The sequence below is a fragment of the Macaca thibetana genome, chromosome 17 (assembly GCF_024542745.1).
Source record: "Macaca thibetana thibetana isolate TM-01 chromosome 17, ASM2454274v1, whole genome shotgun sequence".
NCBI lineage: Eukaryota > Metazoa > Chordata > Mammalia > Primates > Cercopithecidae > Macaca > Macaca thibetana.
This window is the reverse complement of record NC_065594.1, coordinates 86,876,056-86,896,495: the sequence shown is the minus strand read 5'-3', so window position 1 is coordinate 86,896,495 and position 20,440 is coordinate 86,876,056. Positions and strand designations below refer to the sequence as shown.

At 41.5% G+C, this 20,440-nt stretch overlaps 2 protein-coding genes across 3 annotated transcripts in view; both read left to right on the top strand.

Moving 5' to 3' along the window:
* Positions 1-20,440, top strand: part of LOC126940541 (spermidine synthase-like) — an 829,579-nt gene that overhangs the window by 530,594 nt on the left and 278,545 nt on the right. The gene's annotated exons all lie outside the window — the stretch shown is intronic.
* NALF1 (NALCN channel auxiliary factor 1) overlaps positions 1-20,440 on the top strand; it is a 703,907-nt gene that overhangs the window by 639,376 nt on the left and 44,091 nt on the right. For both annotated transcript variants that reach the window (XM_050766512.1, XM_050766513.1), the window contains exon 2: positions 12,174-12,345. In XM_050766512.1, coding sequence (XP_050622469.1) covers positions 12,174-12,345 — 172 coding nt within the window. The remainder of the gene's footprint in view (positions 1-12,173; positions 12,346-20,440) is intronic.

Sequence of the window (20,440 nt, the reverse complement as noted above, 5' to 3'; positions counted from 1 at the left end):
CATTCATTCATTCAGGCACTAATGGCTGAGTAATGCCAGAGGCTAGGCCCCTCCTGTGGAGAGTTCATTGCTACCTAAAGACAGACAAGGTTCTTGCCCTCATGTTAATATTTGGGTTTTGCCTAGTCAGTTATATAAAGTTCATTAAAATTTGCTTATATAATTCAAGCAAGTGCTCAGGTTTAAATGTCTGTGCCACACAATTTGACAATTTACATAATTTATTTCAGGGCTAAAGAAGTTGACAATTGCTATTTAACTTAAGTCGGGCTTCTCCTTAGTGGGGCAAACACACACAGGACATACACAAGATAATCTGTTCAAGTATGACAAGAAAATATTAAATTCTACTTGCAGTTACAGTTTTATCCTAACCTTTGCAATCACTTGTGCTCTGTGTGTGTTGTATAATGTACACATTATATAACAGTTCATGTGTATATAAATGAATATTTATGTAAGGGAAATATGCTAAAAATCTTAAATGGGTGGAGTAACTACTAAAAATGTTAGCAAGTACATTTAAAACATACACAAGTTAGTGTCACTTCTGTATAATTTAATAGTTAAATAAGTGTTTCTGTGGGGAATAGTAAGCCACAGAGAGAAAGGAGGACTTAAGACCGGGACCAGAAAAATTGGCTTCTTAATTGGAGGCGGCGGTTACTTCTAGTGATAGGCGATTGTTTTTTCCAGATATAATTCTGGCTCCTTCCTAATTAACATTAGTATTACTCATGTCACCAATTTGCAGGGTTTCAAGCTTGTGTTAATAAGATCACAAACATTGTGAGCCTTTGCCATCTTTAAAATCTTTCACTCTAAAGCAAAATGTACATACCCGTTACCAAAGTGCCTTCTTTGAGCTTCTTGGAAAACAGCCGCATTTTCTTTGAGCTGTGGAGTGCAGCATAGAACATGTTTGAATCTCCAAAGCTTAACCCCAGAAAAGATGTTTCTTGCAAGCTACAAACAACTCTACACTTAAAGTATCGTGAGTTAATATTTACCTCTGCATCACTGGTGTAGAATAAAACCCATTTTGATGTGGGGTGTCGGGATGTAGGGTAAAATGACTTAAAAGCCCACAGGGGCTCTCTTACATTTTGCTATGGGACTTTGTCCAAATTGCTTACATTCTCTGAGTCTTGGTTTTCATATTTATAAATTAGAATAATATCACTCACATCACAGCCACCGTGCATTGAAAACACCTGGCAAAATAACTGATAGAAAATAGTTCTTTTTTATTTTTCTGTTTCTTATTTTTTGAGACAGAGTCTCACTCTGTCACCCATGCTAGAGTGCAGTGGTGCAATCTTGGCTCCCTGCAGTCTCTGCCTCCTGAGTTCAAGCGATTCTCCTGCCTCAGCCTCCTGAGTAGCTGGGATTACAGGCATGCGCCGCCACACCCAGCTAATTTTTGTAATTTTTTAGTAGAGACAGAGTTTTGCCAGGTTGGCCAGGCTGGTCTTGAACTCCAGACCTCAGGTGATCCACCCACCTTGGCCTCCCAAAGTGCCGGGATTACAGGCGTGAGCCACCACGCCTGGACTTGAATTTTTGAAATTTTAGTAGCTTTAGTGGTACAGGTGGTTTTTGATCACATGGATGAGTTGTATAATGGTGAAGTCTGTGATTTTAGTGCAGCAGTCACCTGAGTAGTGTACATTGTACCCTACAGGTAGTTTTCTGTTTCTCACCCCCTTCACAAACTCCCCCATTCTGAGTTTCCACTGTCTGTTATATCAACCTGTGTACCCTTGCATACCCCATAGGTTAGCTCCCACTTATAAACGAGAATAGGCGGTATTTGGTTTTTCTTTTTTGTTTGTTTTGTATTTTCATTCCTGAGTTACTTCATTGCAAACTTGCTGCAAAAGAAATTTTGTTCTTTTTTTGTGTGGCTGAGTAGTATTCTATAGTGTTGATAATTCATTATCTCCTTCCTTCCCTTGCCATCTTCCTCCCGTGCTCTGCCCTTACTCCCTTTGTTTCTCATATCAGAAGCATGCTAACCTCCACCCCACTCCTCTCTCTGACATGCCCATCTCGCTCCCTCACGTGGTGTCCCCTTCTCTCATCCAGAAACCCTCAGTCCCGACTGACTTCTGCTCCCTTCACACTGAGGTGCACTGATGGGAACACAGCCAGGTTCATCTTACCCGGGCTCCTTGAATTTTACAGTACCATTTCTGATGCCAGGGAAAATGTCTTACGATGAAATTTTTAACCTGCCCTCCACCTCTGCTCCCCAAGGCACCTGTCTACTGTCAGACCCCAAAGCTGGCTCTCAGTGAAAAATGTGGGATCAACAGACAGATTGGATTGGTAGCTAGGCAGCCAGTCCTCTGTTTCATGGTATTTCAATTTCAAGTCTGCATTTCAATTAGAATACTGAAGTGTTCACTCTGATTTTTTAAATATGTAAATTCTAATAGAATCACTGGCGTTTTTCTGAAGTAATGCAGACCAGGTTTAAATAGGCAACATGTTTAAAGAGCCACGTGACGCAATCCTACTCCATTCCCAGGGTGCTGGTTGGCTCTTGGTTTCCAAAGGGGGTTTGCATTCATACCTTTCCCAGCTTCTCACTAGCAGGACACATTAAGAAAATGCAGAAAACAACAAAGATAGTGTGATGTTAGCTGCTGTTTCATGAGGAGCAAATTTGATGACAAAATCAGAAATGCTGGCATCTGTGGGATAAACAAAGAATGCAAAGAGCCTGCTTCACTGAACAGCAGATTTTCTTTGAGCAAAGGCAGATTCTTCTTGTTTCAATTAGTAATTTTTGTGAATCTGACACTGGTAAAGTAGGGTGGCAATCATGCACTCTTGGTACAGAAATGATCTGACAATATGGCCAAGAAGTAGAACTGTTAGATAGATACTGAAAGTATTAATATATTCTAGTTCTATAATGTGCACAGCTATGTAAAAGTATCAGATTCTTAGATAACTAACTATAGGTTATTATGTCGCATTTTCCATCCTTTACTTTGGATTATATGACAGAGTTGTGCATTAACTTTCTTTAGACTCTTTTTTTTTTCCCATTTCTACTAAGTGAGGCTGGTATAATAAGTTCCATTCTCTTTGGTTTTATGAAGAAATGAATACATCTGCATTTTATAGTGAATTTACTGATTACTTATTATAGCTCTACTCAATGCACTGGTATTATTTTCTAAATAGATTGTAGATTATGGAAGATAACATTCATTTATTAATCATCACGTGTTCCATGAATTACTAGAGGAGTTCTGGAAACTAAGGAAAGCCTAACACATTCACTCTTCTATCCTTGGTGAATATATTATCCCTTTATATCCTTAGACTAGTTTCAGATTTCTTATTTAAGACTCAATTCCATTTCCCTTTAGAAGACTGATTTCCCACTTTTTAAACCCTTTTCAACATTCTCAACTCACTCAAGATGTGGAGCCCAAAACTGAATTTATATTGAAGTGTTCACTTGCTGCCTTTTTTACAGATATCAATTTTAATAGGATCACTGGCACTTTTGTGAGAGTCAATACAGGCCAGTTAAGTGGTGTATTTAGACAACCATAGGCACATAATACTGCTGCATTTCTAAGGTGTTGCTTGGCTGAGAGTCCACAAAAGTGCTTTCATTTACGAACTTCCCATTCCGACTCTAGATAAGGCTACTGAGTTATATCCATCCATGGCCAACACTCAGAAGTAGTCTTATGGAGTGACTTTCTTTTTTTGATGACCACAGCAGAGCTCCCGCCGTTTTTGTCACTAACGTGGCAATCTGGTGAAGGTAGCTTGTTAAAAGAGATCTTCCTTCACACCAAAGGAAATGCTTCTTTATTTACTGTGAAGTTAATTGACTGGTTATTATCATCATTAATATTCATTTCTGGATATATTATAGAACCATTCTGGAAAGGTATGAATTAGTGTAACTTGTCTGCTGAACATTTTTTGCCACAATCCCAGCCAAAGTAGTGTGTCCATTTAAATAACAGCTATAAAATATACTTTGCCCTCTGAAGCTCTGTGGGTCTTCCATGAACTCAAAACAATAAACCACACCATTCGTCATCTTTGTGTGACAATCTTCCTCAGCTTGCAACACACCTCCATATTGTGCTTTAGGACCTGAACCACGAGGTCTTTTCGGAAGGAGAGGTTCACTTCATGAAGTGGACTTTTAAAAATGTATTTCTTTAGTTTTTTGTTTGTTTGTTTTTGGTTTTGGCCTTCAATAAAGGCCACTGGGTGGTCATATGAAAAGGGATTCCTAGGATTTAATATGTTGGGGGTTCATCAAGTTTCCTGGTTTGAGTCTCTGCTCTGGGCAGGATCTCAGGCCAGGTGGACTGGCTCTCGCACTAACCAACCGTGGGGCATCACTATGCAAGCCCAAAGGCCACGTTACTAATTTGCAATGGGCTTTCCACGGACGGCAAATTTCTGCCAGATACATCCAGGGCACTGGGCATACAAGAAGGCACAAGGCTTGGCCTTCGTTCCAAGAGCATAGGGTCTGGGAAGGAGGCAGATGAGAAGACAGCATCGCATTTACTGAACTGCCGAGGAAGAGCTCATTGCAGGGTCTAGAGGGAATGCAGAGAAGGCTTCCAGGTGAGGTCACACAGGATGGACAAGAATTAACAGGCGGAGTGACTCATGAGGGAGGTGGAAGGAAGAGCCTGGTGCAGGGCCACCAAGGGCACGCTGCACATTGAGTGACCTGCTTGTCACTCCTGCAGCCAGAGAGCAGAGTGCTGGGTGGGAGTGGGCAGAGATGAGGCTTGAGTGCTCAGCAGGGCAAGGTCACAGAGCCGTGAGTCTGTTAAGGGCTTTGAACTTTCTCCTGGGTGTTGCTGTGGGGTGGGATGGGGCACTGAATTATGAAAAATGAAGTAGTGGAATAATCAAATTAATTTTATTAATTTTCTATGGATGGCTCTAACTGCAGCATGAAGCAGGAGTTCACAACCGAAGGCACAAGGGTAGGCTCCCCGGGGTATGTCCAAGGCAGAAATCTAAGTGAGAGACGGCGATGGCGCGAGCAGCACTGGTGTCAGTAGCAATCAAGAGATTTGGGCAGACATAGAGCTATTGAGGAAGCAGGCTCCCAGGGCGTGGTGATTAAAGAACTGTGGAGGGTGGAAGAGGTACCTGGATGACTCTCAGGTTTCTCACCTGCTTCCCTCTGAAAAGAAGAGGCCAGATGCCACTTTAGAGTTTGTAGTGCTTGAGGTATTGAAACAGAGTGCGAGAGAGAGAGAGAGAGAGAGAGAGAGAGAGAGAGAGAGAGAGAGAGAGAGGAGATCAGCATTGGTAATGAAGATTTAGGCTTCACTATTTTAAAGACTACAATTGAATCACAAGGATGGACGGTTGCCCAGAAAGAATGTGTAGAAACAAGCTTGGAACAGAAGCCTGAGGGATACTAACATTTTGGGGAATGGCAGGGAAAACAAACAAACAACAGCAACAGCAAACAAATGAAGATGGAGAAGGAGGGGCAGAGGACTAAGAGGGACACCAGGATAAAACAAGTCCTGGTGGCATTTCCGGAAGGTGTTCAATCAACCATGATGAGGGCTGGCAAGAGGTCAAACAAGACAACAACTGATTTTCCAGCTGGATTTGTCAGCAGAGGGGCCAAGGAGCTTGGAAAGAACAGTCTCAGTGGAGTGGTTCGAGCTGAGGCCCAATCACAGTGAGATGAAGTGAAAGATAAAACAAGGAAGATATGGAGTGTTACGTGAGACGTTTATTAATGACGAAGAGAGAAAAAGAGAAAGTTGCCTCTGTATCATAGGGCACGTGTCCCTCGCATAGTGCTGGAGACACACTGACAAATGCTTCTTAGCTTTCCCTTTTTTCCTAAGCCCTGTGCAGATGATCTCTGGATGGGCACATTCTCTATTTGCGAAAGCGCAGCCGAGTTGATCTGCTTTTCACCTTCCGTACAATCATATGTCTGGGCCCCTCCATGATGCCATACCCTGATGGGCCACCTGGGCTTGGGTTGGCCCTGTGACTTTCAGACTGATTCCCTCTGCTGTATAAATGGAGTCGGGGATGCTGGCGTGGATGGGCACTGCAGGAGCCTCATTTTGGTGTTGAGAATGGTTTGGGTGGACTGCGAAATGTGGGACAGAGCCCACAAGCTCAAGAGGCCCTGAAATACAAGGGAATAGACTTAAGTGTGATGATAGGATCCAAAAACTGGGTCACCACCAGAAAAGAGGAAGACATTTGCATTTTATTTCAGGAAATGGAGCCAAGACAAAACCCTGGAAGGCAAGGGGTGCTGATGTCACAAGACCCCCCACAAGGGATCAAGAAGCTCAGACCCCTGCTCACCGCCCATCCTTAGCTTACTCCACAGACTCAACTCAGCCTCGGGCAGTGGGGCCTTTCTTGTTTCCCTTTCAGAATATATCACGATTTCCAATTTCTGGGTGTAATGTGCTTTCACCAGACACTGATACAGACATAGCAGAAAGCAGACATTCAGACATAGGAACGTGAACATTTATTTTGAGTTTCACCCCCACTTAAAACTGTAGCAACATGCGTTATGCATCAAAGTGCATTAGCCTGAGGCGGTTGCTATCGCAGACTAATGCTTACATAACCAATTATTTCACCCACACATACCCAAAACTCAGGCCGCTAGCGGGGTTAGAGCTGGCAGAAATGGATCTAATAAAATGTTATCAACAAATGCTACAAATGTGAAAGGGAAGTTAGTCCTTACTAATAAGTGGGGGAAAAGGGAGGGCAGCTGCTTAGCCTCTTGATTTGAAGCTGACAACCATTTTTAATATCTGACGTTTTTCTTTGTGATAAAATACATAGCCAACAGATATTTTTTCAGCAGGCTAACATATATTTACATTATAAATCTTCTACCTTGCTCTAAAATATAGAGATGGATTTTGGAGATGGGGATCATATATGTTTAAAAAGCAACGAGAAGCTGACCTTCCGCTGGAAAAATATTAATCGCAGGCATTTTTTGAAAGGTTCTGCACAGATTAGCTATCTTCAACTGGGATGCCCAGAACCAAGAGAGGACATGAGGACACTCACACAGGCACACCTGCCAGCCGTCTATATGCCACCATTGTTAACCATGCTGATCCTGGGCCCGTGTAGGATTTCTATTCACAAATGCATGCACTACTTCAGGATCATCCTGACTTGCATGTAAAGCATTTCTTTCTAGAGTTCGTGGCTTCACATCACTCCCTGTAATCGGGAAGCAAAGTACTTCTGCTCGGTCTGTCTCCCGAGGCTGTGCTGTTATAACCAAAGCTTTAAAATTAAAAAAAAAAAAAAAAAAACTTCATTAAGAGTGTGAAAATGAGTTTTCTAGATGAGCTCTCTTGGGTTCTCCTTGGTCTCTTCAGCAAAGGCTGCCCGATCACCTCTTCAAACAGGCCTGGGTGACCGAGGGATTCTCAGCTGAAGCGAATGCAGGGAAGACATGGACATCAGTCTGGAGGGAGAGGTGGGGGCTCATACAGCCCGCTCTGCAGAACTGCAAGTGAGTTTCAAAATGAAGTGACTTGGGAAAAAGAAAAAAGGATATGTTCGGAATGAATAATACTCAGGTGATGCCTTCCGAATAACACAGAGTGCAATTTCCACAGTGCCCAGGGGCCCTGGGCATCTGGCGTCCAGGCCTCACCTTGCTCAGCTGCCATCTGCATCTTTCTAGGCCCCACTTCCAGCATTAACAGAGGCTCAGCTAGGTGGTCTCTGAGGCTTTCCACCCCGGAACGTCTCACCTTAGTGACTCCAGAGACCCCGACGTATCCAAGGCTCCCTTCGCTTTCTGTCCTCTCAGAAGAGTTCCTGTTACAAGAATTTCCGCTGAAAAAAACTATGGACTGGGCTGTGGAGACAGTTGAATTGCACTTATTTGCTGCCTGATTTCCCTGTATACGTTTCCTTATTTGTAAAACATTTCCCAAACAAGTCTCAAGGGTTTTATGAGGAAAGATAGCAAGAGAGAAAATGCTTCAGGGGAAAAAGAGAAAAATCGATTCAAGTATTAAGTGAAAATGATGCTGTCATTTGGGCTATTTTTCTAGCGTAGTCTGCTCCTCTTCCAGGCGGCACCTTGAGAACACTGTATGGTGGGCAGCTGTCCAGCAAAGATTGTGACGGTCAATAGTCATTTCCAGAGGACAGGGTGGAGGAGGGTGGGGGCTGTGGGCCATTTGAAATACCCTTTCAAAGCATAATTTCCTGACAAATCAAGCTGCTTCTTGGATAGAAGGAGGCACCGGTCATCAAGGGGGGGGAGGGGGTGGATGTTGGTGAGCCATTACTCTGTCAACAGAGACCTCGCACACATTTTTATTCCTTCCCACAATTATTCTTTCATTTCATATAATTATTTATACTCTGCAGTGACACATAGAAAAGCAATTTACCTAATATTTCTATAGGAGAAGGCCAAGCCATTATAAAAAAGATTTCTAACCTCCTTTATACTCCATAGTTCTTATGAAATAAGACAAGTATACTCATTTTTCATGATGTGCTTTCGTTTGAAAGTTCTTTATTACTTTTAAGATTTAGTCAATTTGTTATTTTAGCCCAGTGCCACCACAAAACATCCTTTTCAACCCCTTCCTGCAAAACCTTCTAGAAAGACATTGGGAGTTGTCTTGGAGCCATGGCCTTCGCTCACCTTCCTAACATAGGAATCCTCCTCACCATTTTTTGACAAGAGTTATTGAAAGTCTACTGGAATTTTTCTAGTTCTAGAGAACTCGGCGCCTTTGAGGATAGCTCGTTTTATTTCTGTGCATCTCTTTTGGCAGGAAAACTCATCTTTATATCATGCTGATAGCTACCTGTTTGTTTTTCCTCTTGTTTTTATCTTCTGATTCCACAATTTACCGTTTAAAGCCATTGTCATCAGCACATAGCCGGTTCTCAGACACTGGAGATAACTGTAAGATCCTCACCCCTCATTTGCTCTTAGCCACAGTAAATTCTCAGGTATTCTCTGTTCTTCACATAACACAGTTTTCAGGTTTTTACTAACATGCTATGTCACTTTTCAACATTCTAGAAGAATTTTTTTTTTTTTTTTGCTTCCCATGCACGCTTTTTCCAGTGTATTCTGAAATATTTTAGCAAATGTGCTGTATGCTTTGCCTCTTTTATCGTAAACACATCTACACGGAGAAGATAAATCCTTTGGTTATATAACATCTGCTTCTCAGCCTTAATCTCTTAAGTAGCAATAAAATATTTCTCCTCCATCCTTCGGATTTCGACTCAGCTCACATGGTTTCCCCGACTTGTTTTCTAATGTATCTTATCCCTAGAGCTAAAATTTTAGAAAATATTTAATACTCAAATGAGGAATCTTCATTGCACACTCAAAGCCCAGGAGGTAGCTCATAATGGATGCCACAATGGAGCCTGGCTGGAGAGGTCGTTAAAGCTCAGAGTATAAGGTCTGGGATTCTGCCGGTGGCTTTGCAAATGACGATCGATCACTTTTCTTCATAACTACTACTACCTGATACTTAAAAAAAAAAAAAAATGCTGTGATCTCTTACTAGTTTCTTTCTTCTTTCTTTTTCGTTTCTTTCTTTATTTTGGAGTTTTAAAAAAATATGCAAAGGAAATATAGTGGAAATAGAATTTAAGGAACCAGAAAAAAAAAATGGATCTGTTCCCATTGGGCAGTGCTGAGGAAAGTGGTTGCAAAGAGGATGTGTAGGTCTGAAGAGACTCCAATACTGGATGCCCCACCGTCTGCGAGAGATGAGACATTGTTTCTTAAGTTTATGGCTACAGGACACCATTCCCTATTCAGAACCCATTTTAACTGGAATAACTGTGGAAAGGCAAGCTGTAGGGGAGCGGTGGGCATGGGGACCACAATTTGGCCAACGAAAACATGAGCCACTTTCTGGAATTACATAGGGCATTCATTAAAGAAAAACAGGTAATCCCAGAAGTGTGCGGAAAGCAAGCTGTCCTCATAATGGAATGTTACTGTTTGAACTGCAGGTATAAGCCTCTCCTGCTTCCTCTAGTACCTGAGAAAGGTCGTTAAGCCCAGGAATCAGAGTATACGTGGCTCATTCTTATATTACAGCTTAGTTTACAAAATGTCATGTCGTATTACATGTCATGTCATATTACACAAACGTCAATGTCCATGGCATTTTGACAAACATTTTCAACTTCCCCATGGTTTGGTTAAGAAAGCATTTCATTTTTTCTTCTGAAGCTGGTGCTTCCAGCCTCTTGCTGCCAGCACCACCCCCACCTTCACCTGTCCCCCTGAGGCAACCTCTTGCTGTCCCTCTGAGGCACACAGCCACAGCCCACCTCCGTTTTCCAGTTGGCATAAGAATTCTTAGAGGTTTCTTCAGCTATCGTAACATTTTCTTCTAGTGCAATTTTTCAGTGTACAATGTTACGAGAAGACTCATTCAAAAGACCTATAAGAATTCTAATTATTTGTATGTTTTACTAACAAGTTACATGGTAATTGTGAACCATTGATGACTGGCAAAGAAAACTTACTTTTGGCCATTTAAAAGTGTATCTCACTTTGATATTTATCTCATTTTACCTCTACCGAGGCACCTTGATCACAGAATAAAGCATCATCTTGATCAACCTAATAAAAAGTCATGAATAAGAAAATACAATCCTCCTTCTACCAAATGGATAATGACCAGGGGCATGGAAGGCCATGCTGATTTTAGGTTCATCTGCAAACTCCCTTGTGATTTCATAAGTGCTTTAAAAGTAGTTTTCAGATTAAATATAGGATAACTATTAGGAACACAGTCTTTGGAGTCTTACAGAACATGAATTTAAAGTCTGGATTTTCCACTTCCATTACCTAATATTATTATTACTTAATATTATTCCTGTGCAAAATGTGACTAATAGTTATGTTCAAAACTGCATGCTGAGAATTAAATGGAAAAAAAAAGTTTACAGCTTACTTAGAAAAGAGTATAAAGTTGATAAATAGTAGGTATTATTCTTGTTATTGTTAAGTATTTATAATCTCTTAGTTGAAAATCAGATTTAATCAGGAAGTTAAGTTTTCAAAATCCAGTGATATCTAAAGTAAATACTATTATTCTTGTTACTATTAAGTATTTATAATCTCTTAAGTGCAGCACCTCCATTCTTCTAGGTAAAATATAACCAGCAAAATGTTACTTGGATAATATTAACCCTAGAAATAGATAAATAAAAGCCACTAGTGCCAAGGACCTGGAGAATAACTGAATTTCAGCGACCTGTACTGCACATGGGTACATCTGCCATTGTTTTGTTTGAATTTAAGATCAGCTTATTCCTACGTGTCAGAAAAAGGCAATTTTTTCAATGTTTGTCTTCCCAAATAGCCACCAAAACAAAGACATGAATGAAGTCCCAGTCCTTTCACATTTGATGAAAGTATATAAATAGGTAGCAAACATTCATGAGGCTGGCACCTCATCTAGAAGGTTGAAGCTGTGGCTCTGATGAGGCTTCCCTCCTACTCCCAACCACACCACAGCATATGATGTCTGATCTATGTTGGGTGTTTCCGGGCTTTCAGACAGTGAGATTTTTAATGCATTTGGCGTGAGTCATGCATGTAAATGTCCATTTCTGCCTGTTCTGTGCCTCTGAAAGTCCAAGATCTAAACAGCAGTTTCCCAACCCCTGCTGGGCCCTCTTTGTAAAGTGCTTCGCGCCATCTAGTGTCCGATGGAGGCATAGACGTGGGACTCATGCGGAGGGAACTGGCTGACCAGCCACACTGCAGCAAGTAACCACAGCACAAGCAACAGGGTCAATTATTTATTTTACTTTAGATATCCCTGGATTTTGAAAATTTAACTTCTTGTTTAAATCCACTGATTTTCAAATAAGCCGCATAAAATTAAAGGCCAAAATACCTTTTACATTCAATTAGGGACTCAATCAAGTGCTGTTTTGCTTTTATTGCGGAGACTTTCGTTGCTGTGTTTTTATCACTTGCAGCTGTCGTTGTGTAAATACGCTTTCTCGCAATGAGGGCTTTCCTAGGATCCACTTGAAACCACAGCACGCTTGCACGCGTCTCACAGTGCCTCTGTCATTCTGTTGTCACGCCTCTATATTTTTCATTCTTCTCTTTTTTTCAGATTGTCTACAAAGCCTGGCTCTGTTCCCAGTACTTTGAAGTCACACAGTTTAACTGCAGAAAGACAATTCCTTGCAAGCAATACTGTTTGGAGGTTCAGACGAGGTGTCCATTTATATTGCCCGACAATGATGAAGTCATCTACGGAGGCCTCTCCAGTTTCATCTGTACAGGTACGGTGCCGGGTGGGAGTCTGTGCACCAGCCTCCCGTGGTTTTGCTTTCTTGTGTCATGTTTGTTTGCTTTGCCGTTTCCTTTCACTGATATAACCTTGAACATGGTAGTTTTCCGCACTTTCACTAATAGAAGTAGCCAACGCTCCCCTCAACTGCTCTGGAAATGATTCAGCTTCTGTGCCACGTGGTCTATCTGTAACCGAGACCACAGTTATTCACTGTGTAAAAGAAGAAATCTGATGGCAAAATATTAGCAATCATTAGATATACTTACATGTGACCTAGCGTAGGTTAGATTCTGCCTGCATTGCCTTTGAATTCCATAAGAACAGAAGACGTGCTAAGACCAGTGAAATTATGCTTTTCAAATTAGTCAGAAGTTGATGTTCTCTTACCTATTTTCTTTTTTTTTTATTTTCTGAGAATTTTTATGTGATTTTATCTGTAAAAAGTATTAAGAGCTTTAAAAATATCTGCCTAAATTGTACGTGTGTGTGTGTCTATTAGAGCCACACAACAAGCCTATCCATTAAACAATATTTACTTCTTTCAGCAAATGAGTCAGACTGGACAAAACACCAATATCAGCATCCTTTTCTGGACATTTATAAGCATTACATAATTTAGACAGAATAAGATATAAAGAGCAAGAGCCTTTTTTTTTTTAATAAAATGATAATTAGATGGCGAGAACAAGATCCTTTGCCAGGGTGGTGTGATAATCCGAGTTGTAGCTCTGCATTCTCTTTTTGAAATGATAATGCTATACGATGTCCCTGGCACTATGTGGCTCGAGTTGTAGCATGTTTCGTTTTCAAGTGCAAGGATAAAACACTATCGTATGCGTACATGAAAATTCTCTTCTGACATTAGACTTACCAAACTCCTCTAAAACAGAGTAACATATAAGATGCTCGAATGAGAATTTATCAAATTATTTGTGCATCACTTATTTACATATGTATTCATTAGCCACACTGTTCTAAGTGATAAGCTATCGAGAGATCATCCACCAAAGCTCCCCATAAGAACTGAACTGGATGAGTATTTCTTTTTCTTTTTCTTTTTTTGAGATGGAGTCTTGCTCTGTCACCCAGGCTGGAGTGCAATGGTGTGATCTTGGCTCACTTTAACCTCCGCCTCCTGGGTCCAAGCGATTCTTGTGCCTCAGCCTCCTGAATAGCTGAGGTTACAGGCATGCACCACCACACCTGGCTAATTTTTGTATTTTTAGTAGAGACGGGGTTTCACCGTGTTGGCCAGGCTGGTCTCCAACTCCTGACCTCAAGTGATCCGCCCACTTTGGCCTCCCAAAAGTGTTGGAATTATAGGTGCGAGCCACCATGCCCGGCCTGGATTAGTATTTCTTTCTTTTTTTTTTTGATTGCACTTTAAGTTCTAGGGTACATGTGCACAACGTGCAGGTTTGTTACATATGTATACATGTGCCATGTTGGTGTGCTGTACCCATTAACTCGTCATTTTAGTATTTCTTATGCTGCCCAGGCTTGTGGGAAGAACACGTGACTGAAGGTCAGGCGCCTTGGCCTTCATCCTGTTTCTATTGTACATTCTCTTGGAGATACCACCCCTTCATGAGTAAATTAGAAAGTGCAGTGGTCAAACCCGCCCCCGTGTGGATTTGCTGCAAGGATTACAGATAAGGGAGAAGGGCAAGTTATGTCTTTAACCAGCCATAGCCATTGCACACAGGAAAGTGAAATGTAGAATGATTTCACAGGCCTACGTGTTATTCTACTGAATTGATGCTCAAGTCATTTTTTATGTAGCTCCTCTTTGCTGGAGGGGGAGGAGGGGTAGAAAGGAGGGAAGAGGGAAGGAAGGAATCAGGGAAGGAGGGAAGGAGGAAATCAATATTTTCTTGCTTTGAGTTTGAGACAGAATTCACCAGACACAGGCTATTAATTCATATTGAATTTTGCATAGAACATTCCACAAATAACCATGAAGATAAGGCCTTGTTTTATTGTGGGACAGTGAGGTGTCTGTGACATTAGGACTTCAGAGAAGCTATTGGATTTTTATGTACAGGTTGTATTTATGCAGTTACACTCACATTGGCTTTTGTCCTAGAGAAGAACAATAGTTTTCGAACCAAGTTCTCAAAGTAGAGAAAAAAACCAAATGAAGAGTGAGGTGTTTGTGTTTTTCTTATATCTTTTTCCTACACATATCTGTATTTGTGAATCTGAAATACATGTTTGAATGTTCACCCCCTTCCTCCATACACATTCAGAATGCCAGGGTAGAATGAAATCCCTCACTTCACAACATAGGCAGAGAATCCAGTCTGCAGTTTTAATTGTTTTCGAGTTTGGTAAAGACAGCTTCTTCATAGCCATAACTACATCATTACGGAAAGGTGGCAGGAAAAAAGAGATTTTTCATCAGATCCAGAGAAAAATGGCATCTCTGTTAGAGGCCCCCTAGGATAATCTCATCACTGAACATTTGGAAACCTAAGAACAGTGGTTCTTATGTCACTTTCAGTTGGGTTAATGTTCATTTTATGTTTAAATTGCTTGAAAATATACAGGATAAATTCTGAAGTCATTTTGCCCTGAAGTTCTGTAAAACAATCTGACAGAAAAAGACAGTAATTTTCATATTGATCGTCTTTTCTAAGGTGTGACCTATGCCTCTTTGAAGAATTCTCATCCATGTTGATAACTAGCAGCCATCATTTCTCACCATCCGTTACAGGTGTCCCTTAAGAGTGCACTGCTGAGGCCAGATGCAGTGGCTCATGCCTGTAATCCCCACAATTTGGGGAGGCTGAGGTGGGAGGATTGCTTGTAGCCAGGAGTTTGAGGCCAGATTGGACAATATAGCAAGACTTTTCCTCTACAAAAAATTAAAAGTCCCCAGACACAGTTGTGTGCACTTGTAGTCCCAGCTATTTGGAAGGCAGATACAGGATTGCTTGAGCTCAGGTGCTGGAGGTTGCAGTGAGCTGTGATCCTGCCACTGTGCTCCAGCCTGGGCAACATAGCGAGACCCTACCTCAAAAGGAAAAAGAAATGAAAAAGTGCACTCCTGGACCTAAGCAAGGAGATTTCTACTCCTGTCCATCACAGCTGGCTGCCCATTGCTTATAAGAGTCCCAGACATGGGCCCCAGAATGGTTTTTATCTTGGATGATGTTAGAATAGAGGACAGCTCTCAGAGGACCACTGGCTAAACTGTGGAGTGGCTTGTCATGCTTCTAAGGAGCCTAGTAATACATGCATGCATATAATTTGTTCCCAGATTTTAAGTTGCACATTTTTGGATGTCCATCTTCTACAAATGTACATGGATTTTTAAATAGTTTACATTATAAATAAGTTTGCAATTAAATGTGAGCCATCTCAGGTACCTTTATGCATTTTGCATGAAATGTCTTCTGTACCCAGGAAGGACCAGAGTAAACACAGAAGAGAACTGGGAGTCTTTTTTCTAGTTTCCCAGTTGGCTGCTGATAACCTAAGGCCACCTGGATGGCCTTAGGTTGGATGGTGAGCTCATAGCAACTTCACATGTTCACAGGTAGTTCTGTTGGATGTCCTCCTCATTGAGTTAGGCACAGTGATGATCGCTAAACACAGTTCCGTCAAAAAGAATTCACCAAGTAACTTGACCTTCATCTTGCCTCCAGCAATTTTTCTTTTTGAAAAAAATCATAAAGCATTTGATTTCCACTCTAGATGTTAAAAGTGCAATCATTTCTCACTAAGAATTAAAGGAATAGGTGGAGTTTCCTTCAAATTCAACAAATTTAATTATAATGGTTTTCCTATTTGAACTGCATCCAATTTCAGCTTTCCAGAAGGATGGAGAATTCCCTCTAGGATGTTGAGGATTCTTCACTTAATTTTCTTATTGACCTCAAAAAAAGTATTCTGTAAGCACATAACTGCATATGGCCTGATGACAGACACTATCCATGTGAGCATCAGTTTTTTTCTAGGTGCTTCTCCTTAGTGGCAAACCAGTGGCGTGGTGATTCCTTTTCTTAGAGTCCTCTGCACCCAGAATCTTAGAGGACCTCGAGTTCTTCCTGTCATTGTCTTATTGGCTATATACTGATACCTAGGATTCCTATTATTCACAAAAAAGGGAATATCAGCCCTTGGAATCGGTGAACAATTTCTGTAAATGATCAGGAGGTTTTTTACCATTTTGGTCACACGTATTAAATTTAGTATCTCGTGCATCATTTCTTCATGGTGTTCACATCACCATGTACCAAATTAGAAAGTTTTAAATGTATATTTTTTTGATCATCTGCTACTTTGTGTACCTATGATCCTTCAGTAACCCAGGAACTTCCTTTAAAAAATGAAATATCTGAGAATGCATGTCCATTACTATAGAATGCTTTTGATTGAGGATGTTACGGAAGGTCATGACCAAATGTTCTAACCACGGATCTTGATGACAAGCGCATCCCCGTGCATGTGTTTAATTCCAATTCTGTCTTAGGAGATAAAAGGAAAGACACTTTGCCTGAGCTTGCTCTTGATTTTTTTTTTTCTGTTAAAGAATAAAACTGACACGTGACTAAAGAAATGTTTTAAAAATTAATTGGAAAAATTCTGAGGTGCTGTCAGGGTGAAACATGTCATTTAATGTTAGGCATTATTGAGCTAAAATTTGTCAAGGTGGGTTCTGTTGGGTTTGCAAGCTCAGTTCGCATAATGCACTGCTGTTTTAGAAACTCAGTTGCTTCATCTTTAAAGTGAGGGGGTGGAAGTCGTTTTTGGATTCTACGATGTCAGCCCGTCATTGTGGTAATTACGTGGGCTTCCCTCTCCACACTCCCTCGCCTCATTCCAGAGTCCCCTGGAGAAATCCTTGATTGCTTACCTGTAACAGTGAACCAAGCTGCAGAAAACAGAGGCAGCGGAGGAGCACAGGCTGAGGGTGCTATGGTAACAAACATTAAGAAAATTACCATTTGATTGACAGATAAAATAGACCAGCCATGATTTGCTGCTCCCTTGCACAGGGAAATTACTGAAGGAATGAAAGTAAAAGTTGGTCTGCTGGGGGTTACTGACAATGGAGATAAAACATATTTTAAGATTCTATGTAAATTCTGCATTCCATTTTTTTTTCTTTTTCTTTCTTTTTGAGCTGTGACAGGAATAAGGTTATGTTTCTGTCTCTGGGGAAAATACTGTGGGCTGCTGTTTTTCCTTACTTGACAGGCGGTTGAGGCTGCAATGGGAGGTGGGCGCCCCCTGGTGGCGACTCTGCGCGCCTGCAGAGTGTCTGAGAGGATGTTCACTGCCTGCAGGGAACGGAAGGGAACGACCCGAGGGGAGGAAATGCGTTGATCTGCATATGGATCACATTCGAAGGAATTTTTTTTAATGTTTGGCCTCTCACGGTTTACTTGTGAGTGAGTTCACAACTGTGAAAGAAAAAACATTTGCAAAAATCCAGTCCTCACATGACCAGTGAGTTGAGAAAGATTTTTAAAAGACAAAAAGATGTTCTCATGAGAGGAAAATTTCAGTAGGAAGAAAAATCTACTTCTGTAGATTTTAATTTGAACATTTATGCCATTTCAATTTATTTATTTTCCCCTATGTATACATATGTTCATTTAATTTTTTAAAATCAGGGTTTTTTTTCTTTGAAAACAGAATAATAAAAAGACCACTGTAGTATAGCATCATTTAATATCATACGAAATATTTTAATCAATATATCAAAGTTTAAGGCAAAAACGTGACAGGAGATGGTATGCCCAGAATAAAAATTTAAAAATATGAGAGTAGATTATAAAACCAAGTAACATGTAATAACTTCATATGTTCATGACATCTTCTTCCATTAAAACATTGTACTATTTCAGGTTTATTTCAGTTAATATCTTTAGGTTTGAGTTCAGATCATTCCTACCTAAGATTGCTTTTTCTGAATTCTATATTCATAAAGATCCCAGCAGGTCAAGTTTGTCTTTGGCAAGAGAATGTATGTAGGGAATTGAGGAGAAATTAGGATGTCTGATGAATTCTGCCAGTAGCTCTGAATTTTGGAAAATTGCCCCCACTCTAAGGTCCCATTGCCTCACCTCCACAAGTGGCTAACAGTACTGAGCCCAGTGCCAGAACACTCAGTGCCCAGGGCTGCCGAAAGCAGAGTCCCGAGCTAGATGGGACCCCCTGTAGTCCAGCCTGGTGGTGCTTGCGGAGTGGCAGGTGCAGCTGCAGAGGAGAATGAGGTTTTATTCTTGTCTGTGTGGGGAGAGGAAGACACCTGCCTCCAGCTCACCTTCGTGACGCTTGTTGAAGAGCAGGGAGAGCTTGTGGGCGCCCCCCTCTGACTCCAGCTCACCTAGGTGACGCTTGTAAGAGAGCAGGGAGAACTTGTGGGCGGCCTCCTCTGACTCCAGTTCACCTGGGTGACGCTAGTTGGAGAGCAGGGAGAACTTGTGGGCACCCCCCTCTGCCTCCAGTTCACCTGGGTGACGCTTGTAAGAGAGCAGGGAGAACTCGTGGGTGGCCCCCTCTGCCTCCAGGCATGCTGACAACTGGGCAGGCCCTGCATGCGCTTGCTCACCTCGACAGCCTTTGGGGAAATTCTAACATAGTTCAAGTTATCCTTCTGCTTCTCATCACTATACCTTGCCTGGTCTAAGAGCAGACATGAAATGCATCAGACCAGGGAGAGTGGAGAAAACCAAACCAGGAGCACTTGCAGGAACAGGAGTTCAATCAGCCCTGAGAAGCATCTGTGCTTCAGTGGTGGGTCCTGAGCCAGCTGCCCCAGGGAACCACTGAGGGCCTAGCTGAGCCATGTCAGGGCCCATCACTACGTCAGGGTACTGGTACCGTGGGGGACAGACCACAGTGCCTGATGGCTGTCCTTTTTGATGCCATCAAGGAAGATTTAGTGACTTCTGCCCATACTCACTCGTTAACCTTGCGCGGAAGTGATGCTGTGTCTGGCAAATACGTTCAGGCCCTCTGCACCCTCTGGAAGGAAAGTCACCCTTTGCTCAAGCCAGACTATGCGCGCTGCCCTCAGAGAGGCAGTGCCAGTGCCCGCACTGCTGAGCAGCTGAGTCTCTTCTTAGATGGAAGCTGAATCAAAACATGTAGTGATCTCCTCTACAGCAAGGAGGTGATAACACACACCCGTGACAAAGCTTTCCCTGCATTCAGCGTGAGTGAGTGAACTTAGAACTACTGACCACACAGTGGCTGTCAAAGCTGGAAGCTAAAGGAAAGTCTGAATTCTGGAATGTCAGTTTAGGAAGAATATGGCCAAGTGAGATTTCCCAGAACAGGTGAAATCTTATTCAATGAGAGTGTTTACCCATTCTGTCTACAAGTCAGTCATCTTTGTGAAGAATTTATGCCCACTTGGCAGCTGTTCTGGATACTGGACCACTTTGAACAATGACATTATCCTACGTGATTATAGATTGAGTCAAAGACAAACCAGAATTACTGAAGTCATCCAGTCTGATGCCTTGAGGATTAACCACTCCCTCAAAACAAGCAATTGCAGAAACAAGAATAGCTCCACATTTCCTGGCTTTTAGTCCAGCATTTGTAGTGGAACAGGAAACGACCTGCCAGCCCATCCTGAAATTCTTGTGTAAGCAATTGTTTCCTTGCTATGCACAGCTGGAAAAAGTCAGTCAGTAGGTTAAGGAAGGTGGTCGCGCCCACAGCCTGCTGTCTTTGCAATGCAAATCTCATTGTTCAAACATGTCCTGATTTCTCAACATCACACATCACATTAAAAATGGATATTACAAGCATTTTGGAACATAGACATTCTTCTGGTTAAATAAAGAAAAGAAGACTGTCTGGGTCATTATTCTCAGGGAAATTTTCTGCTAAGATGGCTCATTTTGTCAGATTGGTGAGTGAGATTCTTAGGATGCATATACACACATAGGATGCATATACACACACAAATAAATTAGTGTAAAGGGTAAGAACAGAGAACTAAAGTTTCTAAAATGTCTGTGTGAATATTATGAATGCAAATCACCTTATCCTTGTGTTATAGATATTTTATAATATATAATAGATTGTACATATATAATATCTATACCACATCAACA